The following is a 12,385-nucleotide window of genomic DNA, read 5'->3' on the forward strand; positions in this document are numbered from 1 at the left end:
TAGATTAAAATATTGTAATTACTGTACTTGATTATTTTTATTGTAAAATATGCAGTACATTATGTTACATAAAAATTTACATTCACATATTGTATTCAAAAGTATATACACATTTTTAGTAGGCCACGTTTGTGTACACATCTCACTATAACACACAGTTTAAATACAATTCAGAAATATGATGAATATCATAACTGTAGCCAGTTACAAGTTTAACTAAAACCAAGTATAAGATAAAAATGACAGAACTTCAGAGGATAACAAAACGAATGGAGTTGAAGCTTGGCAGTTAAGATGCTTGCCTTCCAATCCTAGTATTTTTTCTCATGGCCAAAAACAAGTCCACTCCCTAAGCTTAATATTGAGACAGTTTATGTAGGACACCTTGGCTGTATGAAAGGAATCGGCACCTACTGTATGTTTTAGTGCAGTGAGTAACTTGGCTGTTGGCAGTATATCTGCCTATTAATAGTGTATCTTCAATCCAGGTAGTAGACTTCATCTGTCTCCTGATTATGTAAAGTTCTGTCACTTTCATTGAAAAAATATATCACTTTGACTTGTAAGTTTTAGCATAAGATGACCATATGAAACAAGTGATGTTTCATTCTTAGGGAATCCAAAAATTAATTCTGATATCAATTAAATAAGCTCCTAACATCCCTGAATTGATTGACCATACAAGGCTTCCCCCCTTCAAAAATAAAATAATAATTGCAGATACAGTATAAAAAAAAACTATCTCCTGTAACGATATCTCTTGAATCTAAACCAAAGCTGGAAGATACTGTTACTGAATTGGCAGCGAAAACCATGCCGGTGACTATACTCCCACTCTCTGTTCACAATCTTGAAGGCTATATCCTGTAAGATCACAAAATAAAAAAAAATAATAATAATAATAAAGTTCTTTGTTCACAATCTTGAAGGCTATATCCTGTAAAGGCCAACTCAGACAGCGTCGGCCGACGCAGCCCGACGCGATTTGTTGTCGCGTCGGGTCTGTGTGAGTTGAACGCAGATGCGATGGTGTGCGTCGGGGGCAGTCGCGTAGTAGAATATTAAACGTGTTTAATATTTCTCACGACGGCTAAAGACTGTCCCCGACGATAAATCAGGTCGGGCTGCGTCGACCGACGCTGTCTGAGTTGGCCTTAAGATCACAAAATAAAAAATATTAATAATAATAATAATAAAGTTCTTAACCATTCTGAAATGAACAGAATAAGTGAAACAAGTCTTTTTTTGTAAAAATAATTTTAATGTTGTGAAATCAGGTATATATTAAACTGGTCACTACTATTCATTCACATACAGTATTGGTAAAAGATTGTGTTTATAAATTATCCCAAAATTAAGTGATAAAAGCATTGTTCCACAACATGTGACACCATTTGTTACCAGATTAAAATGCCATGCATACATGTACTTACTGGTTTAAATAAAATGAATAATTATTTAAGTGGACACCTACCTCATATGGTGGTCCAGCATTAAATCGGAGTACACCAAAGTCTTCATTGTCCGGACATGGTGTTACTGTGTACTCTGGTGCATTTCTCTTGTCAATCAAATCTGGGTAAAATATCTGAAAACAATCATCAGTAAAAGTAAATGCAACACCTTTTAAACTAAAATACTAGAAGTTCCAAACGTGTATACTGTTGTAAAACTCAAGTTAATAGTAATTTCAAGACTATTGCATGGGTTATTTGAATATTTGTACTTACATTGAATTTGTATCCTTGAACAACCTTTGGCGGTGGGTTATCCATGTCATAATGTGTCTGGTTATACTTGTTCCATTCAAAACCCTAATTTAAAAATAATATAAAGAATGTAATATCAACATTATTATTTTTAAATACAATACAATATAAAATTAATTATACATAATCATGAAGTATGTAAATTAATTATATTACTGTATATTATAAATTAATGAAGTATATATAGGTCAGACTACAAAGTGTAGGAATCTGAGAAGTCAATATTTCTAAATACAATTGGATGAAGTTAATTAATACTTACTGTGTGAACTCGATTAAAGAAGCGCGGTTTTCTTGGTCGGTATTTGTCAGACCAGAGGTAGGGTTCTTGCTTTTGGATGTCCATCTCAACTGCAAATGTTGCCTCATCAGAACCCATGCCCATGCGAGCCTTCTTAATGAACTCGCTCTCAGCAGTTTCCTGTAAAGATGGCATTTTACTGGTTAAACTTAGCTCAATGAATATTACATCTTTCATTGGGAAAATTATCAACCAAAAAGAACTCATAATACAGTGGCAAATTCAAGGCCTCACCTGCCCCCACCACTTCCGGCCATCTAGAGGTACCATAATCGTAAATGTTATATTACCTCGGCCAAAACTATGGTGGGGCTGATGTTGTATGGAACCTCCACCTGTTAAAGTCCCTCCCTGGGCCCCCTCTATTACAAATTACTGGATCTGCATACTGCAATATATACATATGTCTTGTCCTCCATCACATCCAGAATATATAGAAAATACCATTAGCAACATTAATTTATCGACAGAATTTGCTGTGTCTGTAACTATGGCAACAGATTGTTAGATGTTTTGAAGGTGCCAGTCTAGCCTATTACTAAAAAGGAAGAGATCAAAATAATTACTACTTGCCTTAGCTGAGCCTGTTGTCATTAACCTTTTACGAAGAACTTCTAACTTGGCCATGTCTTCTTCAGGATCAAACAGGATGGTGTCAGGAGGTAGTTCCTTAGTCCTCAGCAGTACTGGTGAGTATCTGCCATCAATGTAGTCATCATGGCTCTGCTGCTGGAGGTCCTCTTCCGTGATTAGCTCTTCTGGTCTAGAAAAGGTAGTTTGAAAGAACATAGTATAACTGTTTCTGGTTTGAATATAATTATAAAATGAGTTTGGCATGATGATATTTTGAGGGGTACAGGAAGTGATGATAATATATATTTATACAGGAGCGGCGCCAGTTGGTGGGGGGGGGGGACCACAATTTGTCAGGGTGAAAAAAAATATGTATTTTGTTCATATTAGTAGACTCTAAAATCGATTAAATAAGCCTTTGAAACCCCTAAATTGTCAAAATATCTCGGACCCCATATCGGGCAAATCCTGACACCACACCTGTTTATATAGCCGATATTGCTCAATGCTTCTATGCACTTTACATGAAAGTTATATAATAGGGGATTAAAAAATAATATGGCTCATCTTATACCATACCTTAAGCCTCAAAATACTTAATTACTAAACTACAGTATAAAGATATTTCACTTGCGATGCTGATCCTTGATGTATATACACAAAATGTCTGGGGTTTTTTTTCCGGAAAAATAATATCACCATAACTCATGCATGACACTGGTAGAAATTTCACTTACTCTTCATCTACTGCTTCATTACTGGCACCAGGCTGGTCTTCTTCCATTCCACCTGATGCTCCTCTTGGTTCCTCCTCCTTGTCATCATAATCATCTTCATCATCTGAATCTGTGAGTTCAATCTCACCACTCCCACTAACCCCAGCCTTACTTGATGTACCAGGTACCCCAGCTGGAAACATAGGTTCACTCTCCACTCCTTGCTGCAAATTCAACACAAAAAATATTTGTTGAAGGTTTTTGCATGGTGATTAACAATTTATAATACAACTCAGGAAAATGGAGTGTTGTATTCTCCAGATGATGGTAACAGAAATCTAACCTACTACATCTAATGTTCTTTTAGAATCATACTTTTTTTTTTCAAATTTTCTAACTGTATTTATTATAGAGTGACACTCTCAACTTATCCCAGAAAGCCAAGTGGTATTCAGGGACCTCCTTAAACAACAGCACCCGCTCACCGGTCCGCGCGTTCCCCCACGCTTAAATACAGTATAAGCGCAGGTTTTTTTGGAACAGCTAATACGAAAGAAAGATGTTTATTTGTACAAAAAAAATTATTATTTAAGAATGTTCATTTGCACAAAATTAAAATACCTGGAAAAAAATAAAATTTCTTAAAATTTCTTTAATTAGAGGGAAACCCATATAGGAATTGATTAGAGTACCTGCTGCCTCAGCATTAGGAGTTTGTTCCTCAACTTGGTCTGATGTCGTTCCTTCAGTCTAGCTCTAGCAATGTAAGCCTTTAAATTCTGAAGTAACGTTTCCCAGTAGCCTATATCAACAGCGCCATCGTCACCATTTAATCGAGAGATGATCTGCTCCTGAAGAAGCACCAGCTGGCTGTGCTGAAAAATTAAATTTGCAAAATGTATCATCAACAAACAAACAACATGAAATGTATATTATATAACCATTGTGCTTTCTACTGTAGAGTCCAGAAATACATCAATTTTTTCACAAACTTTGCCAGAGTCAAAGAATGACATCACAGTGGTAATTGCTTGATTTTAAACTGGTACCCTATGGCTGGATGGATGGCACACTTAACTTAAATCAACAATTCCACTCTGATAATATATGAATGAATGTAAACCATGGCATACTTACTGTTTTTCCTTTGAAAATAACTTCTATTTCTGAGCTAACAGAATTGTTTATTCCTTCCCTTCTATCAGCACCATCTGTAAAAAAAATGTATTTATACAAATATTATTATTATAGTATAAATTTTGTTTCCAATATATTCCAGGTGCAAGTATTGAAAAACTTGTTTCAAAATTGAAGCAACTAAATCTGTGGTGTACCGCCAGCATTTAAAATATTTTTACTTCGCCATGCAAACTTTGAAATAATATTTTTTCCAAAATAATCATCCTAAATAACTTAAAGTACGCATTTTCAAAAATCCATGTTGTTGATGTTGACAATGACGGTATCAGGTCACTTTGATGCCCCTAACTGAAGATGAATGCAATGGGATGTGGGTATTTGATTATCACTATACCAGTTGTGGTGCCAGCGGGGCGACATGGGGGTTAAAAATTTTTTAGAGCTGACCAAAGAAATATGATAAAAAGCAAATGTAATTCATAGTCTAGAGTACACTGAATAACTAACCTTGACATTCTGGGTCAATTTTCTTGAGTTTAGCCAGCTCATCCTCCGTAATTAATGTAATATCTTGCCAATAGTCTACATTCTTCTTTTCGTCTAACTTCATGTATATATCAATATCTGCTAGCAAATGTTCCAGATCTGAGATTGTCAAACCCTACAACAGAAAACACATTGTGTTCACTCAATTGTGTTCATTATCAGGAAAATATAATTATGGATAAAGTGTATATAGTTTTGTTTCATTTATCTATTATGTTTCAAATACAAAAGAAATAACATACCATGGTGAATAAATTCAATGTTCAAGTTTAAAGGATTGTCATGGAGTATAATATTATGACTTGGAGGCACTTTGGAGTTGTGGAAATTGTTTGTTTTCCCAACATCGAGGTCAGGGTTTCAGTGTTCACTGTGCATTTTACTTGTATCCTTATTAAACAAGGCACTTTCTTTTAGCTGTAAATGGGTACCTGCGAATTGGTGGGAAGTAACCTGCGGTGGACCAGCGTCCCACCTAGGGGGAGCATCACACTCTCATCTGCTTCACTTTCTTTTCGTGGGGATAAGCTCTGGCCCTATGAGCCCCGTGGCTCCGCAAGGATTTACTATAATATCATGAATTTTTTTTTAAATTTCTAATTTGGGTAGGCAAATGCCATAGATTGGTGCGAGAGTTACTATCAATCAACAGAAAGGTCTGACTGGCTGAATAATACTGTATAAATATTAAAAATGAATAACAAATAATAATTAAAAAAAAATGAGACATATGGAACTCACCATTAGAATTTTATATGGCTCTTGAATTTCAAGAGAAAAATCACCATCATCATCTTCTGCTATGTATTGAGCAAGCAAGTCAATTGGCTTAGCTGGAAATATAGGTCATTCATTAATATTATTATAAAATATTGTATTACTTTTATTATTAATGTTGTTATTTTTGCTATTATATCATTACTACCGCCACACCATAAACTTACAAGTCACTGTGAATGGGTGAATAACCACTCACCTCATTTCACATTACAGTAATATCAATGGCCAATTGTCTTAATTAATAACTGTTACAATAATTCTATTGTTTCTAGCATCATATTTTTCAAAACAGAATTCCATATGGACTGCAGTCTAATTAGGCCAAATAAAAAGATTTATTTTGTTGGCCACACCCGACCGACACAAAATGTACGAAATTGAGGTTCGGCATTTTAGTTTTTTTTTATTACAACAAAAAATATTTTTTCAATGAGCTAAAAAGGCCAGAATAGACCTATCTTGCTGGGCGGTAGGCGATGCGACAGTGTTATGCGATAGTTTTGCTTTTTAATATAGATTTAAAAATGGTCTTTGTTGTATTTGTGTGTATTTTCTACTAGGCATAAACACATTATTGCTTTAAAAAAAAACCTTTTTCTACCGACCTACCCATTTTTTTGGATTTTCCCAAAATGTGGCCAACAGAAGAGTTGTTTTTTTTTTTGTTTTTTTTTTGGCCTTATACTGAAGTTTACACAGAAATTATTCATAATGCGTTAATCATCCAAATTGCCATACCTCTTCCATCTTTAATTCTTATACTGGATCTAAGTTTGGCTTGCTGAAGATGAAACTGTAAAATAATATATTAGTAAAATGTAAAAAACATTGCAATTTATTATCCATATAATTTATTTTAACGACACATACGCAAAATAAAACCAACTCAATAACAAATGATCATACAATAGTTGCAATCATCCTGTATTAGATCACCTACATTGTCTTCCTGTTGTTCCCACTCTTTGAAAGATTCAGCCTCTCGCTGTCTCTGCAATAATTCCTGAAATATTTACAAACAGAAAACAATTAACATCGCGACGAGATTTGATTGACAGATAAACCGACTAATCAGCGAGCATTATTAAGTCAGGTGATCAAAAACTTTTTCTCGGACATTTTAATTTCCTTAGATAGCTGGTTTGAACGCGAAACATACGTGAGCCTAGGCCTAGATATCTATGCTTGGTTATAGATACCCAGATTTACACGAGCAGTGCGCATCAGTGACTTGGCCTTTTGCCGACAACACGGTTGACTGAATGCAGCTTTTCCCTCTTCCTTTGGGAGTGAAATACAGAGGCTTTTACAACAATTTCCTCGCCATGTTCCATGACACAGATTAATACTATAAATATATGATTCATTTGCATATCGCCTACCCTGAATTCTCTTTCTAAAAGAAGGTTGATAGCAAAGAAAATCTTCGCCAACTCAGTAAGTCTAGCCGCCATTGTCTAAGGTTTTCGTGACTTTGTGGGCGGGGCTTCGCGTCCTTGTCGACATGTCAATTATAAGATACATAAATTAACAAAAATTATAAGATTAACAACAATAAAAACAGTTATGTGCACATATTTTTCTGTTAAGTGTCCCTCTGAACAACAATAATGACATACAAGGCCAAACTGGTATATTGTATATTATGCAGTCACTTTGTACAGACCTTTAAGTAGTAATACATACAAATTATCAGTAGAATAGTGTTTTATAACTAAACAGATCATGACAATTTTATATGATAAAATATAATGACATTGATAAAAAAAAAAAAAAAAAAAATAACATTTACCATTTCTTTTTCTCTTTCTTCTCTTTCCTTTTCTCTTTCTAATCTTCTTTGTTTAACCTTCTGTAGTTCAAGCTGAATATTAAAAATGTTTGAAATGAGATATTGCAAATGAAAATAGTAACTACACATTCACATATTAAGAAATAAGGAGAAAATAATAATAGTACCGGTGTAACAGTATTTTAATAGTTTTGCCCCTCTAATTCAAGACCACCTTTGGAACCTGAAAATGTGGGGTGGTATCGGAGCTTAGTCTCCACTTTGAGGGTTTGAAGATTGGTACAGTATTTGGTTCTTTGAATAAAAGGTCTCGGAATTAGAAGGATCTCGAATTGGAGGGCGCACTATAATAGGTTTAATAATGAGAACAAGAACAGAGTGCCAATGTGTAGAGTGGAGCTGTGGCATGGGAAAGAATAGCACTGTACTTTGGTCATTAAAATGCTTGCCTCAACATCTAAAGGTTCTGTGTTCAAATCCAGTAATTTATCACAATTGACTTAACCATCACGGTCAAAAGAAATATGCTTGTCTTACCCTATTTTCAACTTGTTTATGTCGACTTAGTTTCTTAATTACATTTGCATCTGCATCTTTCAATCCAAGTTTAGCATTTTTCTAGGAGAAGAAAATAATTTGTTAAAATTTTAAATTAAAATGTAGGAAATAAGTCAATTAGCAATAATCATTTCTCATTGGATGACGGTCCACCAGAAATCATACCCATCAGGATGAAAGTATATGTGAATTTAATCATATTTTAATTTAATTTTAAATATCACTTCGCTATATTATATACTACAATTAAAACCATAACAATTAAACATTTCTTTTGTGTCTACATATCATGGAGATATCACATTTACCATTTAATATGGCAATGCGACACCAAACTACAGGTTGTATTGTAGCTGTAGAAAACTAAGGGTGTGCCGTTGATATTTTTTAAGGGTGGATGGGTTTATAGCATTAGTAAAATCTAAGTAATAAGAGTGGATTTTAAGGATGGGCAAGAGCGTTAATAAAGGTGGGTAGAGGGCCATGAAATTAGCTTTACACTGAGTGGCCCCATCCAACATAACTACATTCCTGAAACCGGATACTCCCCTTGAAAAGATTTTCTCAGGAGGCATATTATGCAATTGAATACTAACAATGATTTTATAATAATAAGAATCATGAATGTAGACATTGCATAATATAAATTGTAAGGTCACCTTATGCCAGCAGAACGTTTCTAATAGATTAGGATCAGCAAAAGGATTGTCTTGGTTGGTATATCCCTGAAAAAATAAAAAGTAAATCAATATTCATGACAAATTATCATCTTAAGTCACATTTTTTCACAGTACAGTATCTGTAAAGCAGAAAATACATTGTTATAAAGGCAAAAAAATCATTGATTTATAATTTCACAAATTATAAATCAAATACATTAATTAATTAAAGGATGGAACCATGCTTACTACAGGTTAGGAAATAGAGTTAATTTCAGTTTCATCCATTTAAAGATGAAGCAATGTAGCTTAGATTTTAAATTTACATTTTTTGATATAATTAAGAGGGCCCCTGAATATCAGCTGACATTTTGGAATAAACTGGAAGAGTCAGCATTGTGAAATATTGTTTCAGTCTCTGTGAGTAACAACCCTGGTGATTTACGTGCTATTATATCCCCCGCAGGCTTACTGCAGTCTTGTTTACATGTTTAGTTCTTGGGTATAATGACCCTAACAAACTTGACTCAATTTAAGCTAGGTTTCCATAGAATCGTACAGCGTGTTCACTGCAATACTTGCACTGCGTAGCTGTCACCTGACTGTCACCTGACGCAATCCTGAAGGCTCAGTGAATCAACTGACCAACCAGCATCGCCAAGAGTCGGCGATAGTGTGTAGCGATTTTTATGGCAACCAGGCTTTAGTGTTCAAGTAGGTAGGCTTATATCCGAGAAATTATGATCCAGATAACTACCAGTCTATTCTGCGTACAATAAATGGGATACATCTTGATAATTGATTAAAGCTATTATAACAAATGTGCTGAACTACCTTAATTTAAATTTAATTGAGCAGATTAAAAAAATGTATATTACCATCATTTCTTTATCCCATCCCATTTGTTCTTTTCTTTTCCTTTCTTTGGCTAACTTTTTTTCTTGTCTTCTTGCCCTCTTCTCTTCTGGAGTTTCAAGGGCCTTCATCATCATTTTTTGTTTCCTGGTAAATATGAATTCAAACACACCCATTACTTTTTTTTTTTTTTCTGGTAAATAATGTTAATATGCAATTTAAACATGTGTTGAAACATCTTTTTCGATTATCATATATAATGTTAACTTTCAGGGGCACTGAGATAGAAGTAAATGATGGAAGCTCCGAAGGCTAAAACGTCGTCTGACACGATTCTTTTTACCTCAGATTAATTTTACTTATCCAATTGTGAGTCCCTACAGAGCCATTCTTTGTGCATGTTGGTATTATCATTTATTTTTTCAGATGACATTCTATACCTTTTCTCTTCCTTGGTCATTTCCTTTGATCTTGGAGGACTTGTCACCCTCCTTTCCTTTGAACGAGCCCGGTGTTTGTGTTGCCTTCTGTCTGGAGAATTTGACTCAGAGCGGCGTGGCTGCTTTCTGCGCCTGCTATCAGGACTGCTGCTACTACTACTTTCGTCACTTGATCTTTATTGGTCAAAATCATACCAATGGAAGAAAAGTTGTATTTATTAAATGTTGCATTTCAAGTATTTATATAATAAAGTTTAGACTTCAAAAGAAAATAATAACTCTCAAAATCTGGCATGAATGACAAAAGTAGATAATTACATTTTTAGTGCTTTCAGATGGGTCCTATGTTCCTATAGATTCCATGATTGATTTCCATGGTTTAAAGCTGAAGGCCATCTTGGCCAAACAGAACAATTATTATTTTACAAGTACAGTAGTCACATATATTAACGTCGGGGTAGTAGCTGAAGAAAACTAAAGTTTTGATGATGGGTGCGTGATAACATTTTAAAACTCTAAATAATAAGAGTGGATTTCTAATTAATTAGAGTGGATTTTAAAGATGGGAAAGCGTGTTTGAAATTAGCTTACTGGGTGGAAAACTTCAAGAAGGCTGGGTGGTCCCGCCCATCTGCGCTTACTACATCACTATCAGTGTCAAGTATGTTCAATTTGACAAAAATTAAATAAATATCAATAATAATATTAATAATATATTATTTACTAATTGACATTAAAGATATGCAACAATGTCTAAAAATAACTTTACTAAAAGGAAAACATTATTATTTCATTGATTTATTCATTTTTACTGTACTACACATTTATCATTAAACCTCAGTTTCTCATGTAGAAACACTCTGGGCTAGGCCTTAGCTAATTGTTGTGTGATTCAGGCATAAGATAATATTATTATGCTTCCCCCACTTGCCCATCGTAGGGCCTAGGCTAGACATAATTATTAATCAAACAAGATTAACTCCATCCTGATTAACTCCATCCAGGCCCCTTCCTTACTAGCTAGCTGATGAAATGTTAACCACCCACCACATTTTTGATTTTATTATCATTTCCAGTTAAATTTCCAAATGTGTAAGATAGGATCACTTCCTTCATAATTGTATAAAGGGAAGGCAAACGGATTTGCACAGTAACAAGGCCGATATGGGCCTACTCCCATAATAACATAAGAGTAAGGCCTACTAAAATAATAACTAAACTAGGCCTAGGCCTACTATTCACCTACCTGTGTCGTCGTTTTTTCGGCTTTTTGTCACGTCTTCGTTCATCTCTTTCCCTTGAACGTGATCTGTGCTTCTTACTTTTCTTTTCACTTTTACCCATATCTGGTTAATTAAAGGCCTTTTGCCCAAAAATCAAAATTGGTGAAACTACACAGTACAGATAAGCGTCGTCGTAACGTAGTGTGTTACTGCTGTACTTTTAAACGTGAAAAACGCCACCAACGTTTGTGTCTGCCAATTCCCTTCCCATCATCCATTAAACATCCTTTTTTTGAGCCAGCCCTCAATTATGGTAAATATGTAAAAATATTGTATATAAAAATCCACTAAATCTCTATTTTTCGAGGTTCATCGATTTGATATAAGTAATCCATCTAACTATTCTATTGTTTTGCAAACTATATGAATTTTTAGAATTTGCATCAAAATATTACTGACAATAATATATGTACTTATAAATTCAGCTTTAATCATTGGAGTTGTTTTTATTCTGGGCTTAGCCTTATCATGGATAGCTCCATGGCCTTATTAGGTTCATATCTTATTCTACTCTCCTTTTAATTATTACAAATTGCTGTTTATTCAGTAAATGGTAAAGCGGTCGCTGATTTTATTTTTGTACATTTCACAATGTATATTCATTTTGGTGACTGTTCCACTACCTAGCCTCCTACTACTAGGCCTAGGCCTGCCCACACACACATGATTTTAAATTGAACGCCACTCGGCAGGGCAAGAGCCGAATTTCTTCGTAAGCCGACACAATTAAGAAAGGTTAAGAAAGTAGACTGTAGGCCTAAGTTAGGAGAGATACTTACTGAAGGCACTAGGCCTAGGCCTCTAACAACTCCCTGTGCTGATTTGGCGTTAATGCACTTAATGTAAATAAATATGGTCTGCGCAGGGTTCCACACAAAATCAGGGCTACAATAGGCCTAGGCCTAGCCCTGTCTCTTATACACATCTAGATGTGTATAAGAGACAGCCTTTGGAACCTGAAAATGTGGGGTGG

General features: G+C 34.7%; 2 protein-coding genes across 3 annotated transcripts in view; one reads left to right on the forward strand and one right to left on the reverse strand.

Annotated features, from left to right (window-relative positions):
- Positions 1-18: 18 nt before the first annotated feature.
- On the reverse strand, positions 19-11,583 carry LOC117120832 (cactin-like). Its single transcript, XM_033265917.1, has 18 exons — positions 11,376-11,583; positions 10,130-10,303; positions 9,713-9,836; positions 8,835-8,900; positions 8,155-8,235; positions 7,618-7,689; positions 6,766-6,828; positions 6,564-6,618; positions 5,787-5,878; positions 5,007-5,160; positions 4,497-4,570; positions 4,052-4,234; positions 3,381-3,583; positions 2,644-2,833; positions 2,032-2,190; positions 1,731-1,814; positions 1,475-1,588; positions 19-864 (listed from the first exon to the last, which is right to left on the reverse strand). The coding sequence occupies exons 1-18, from the start codon at positions 11,471-11,473 to the stop codon at positions 739-741; spliced, it is 2,112 nt and encodes a 703-aa protein (XP_033121808.1). The 5' UTR covers positions 11,474-11,583; the 3' UTR covers positions 19-738.
- A 22-nt stretch (positions 11,584-11,605) lies between these two features.
- The window catches only part of LOC117120833 (40S ribosomal protein S17-like), a 4,143-nt gene continuing 3,363 nt past the window's right edge, over positions 11,606-12,385 (forward strand). Inside the window, exon 1 of one of the 2 annotated variants that reach the window (XM_033265919.1) lies at positions 11,606-11,665. In XM_033265919.1, the coding sequence (XP_033121810.1) occupies positions 11,663-11,665 (3 nt within the window). In that variant the 5' untranslated portion in view covers positions 11,606-11,662. Of the gene's footprint in view, positions 11,666-11,942; positions 11,966-12,385 lie in introns of those variants that run through there. The other variant, XM_033265920.1, reaches the window with a different exon arrangement.

The sequence above is a fragment of the Anneissia japonica genome, unplaced genomic scaffold (assembly GCF_011630105.1).
Source record: "Anneissia japonica isolate Jap-2015-1 unplaced genomic scaffold, ASM1163010v1 scaffold287965_len1858130_cov191, whole genome shotgun sequence".
Lineage (NCBI taxonomy): Eukaryota > Metazoa > Echinodermata > Crinoidea > Comatulida > Comatulidae > Anneissia > Anneissia japonica.

Coding starts and splice junctions, on each gene's coding strand:
- LOC117120832 (XM_033265917.1), bottom strand. CDS start 11,473: ATGGGTAAAAGTGAAAAGAAAAGTAAGAAGCACAGATCACGTTCAAGG. Junction 2,191..2,643: donor TGACAACAGGCTCAGCTAAG/GCAAGTAGTAAT, acceptor CCATCTTTACAG/GAAACTGCTGAGAGCGAGTT. Junction 1,589..1,730: donor TTCAAGGATACAAATTCAAT/GTAAGTACAAAT, acceptor GATTGTTTTCAG/ATATTTTACCCAGATTTGAT.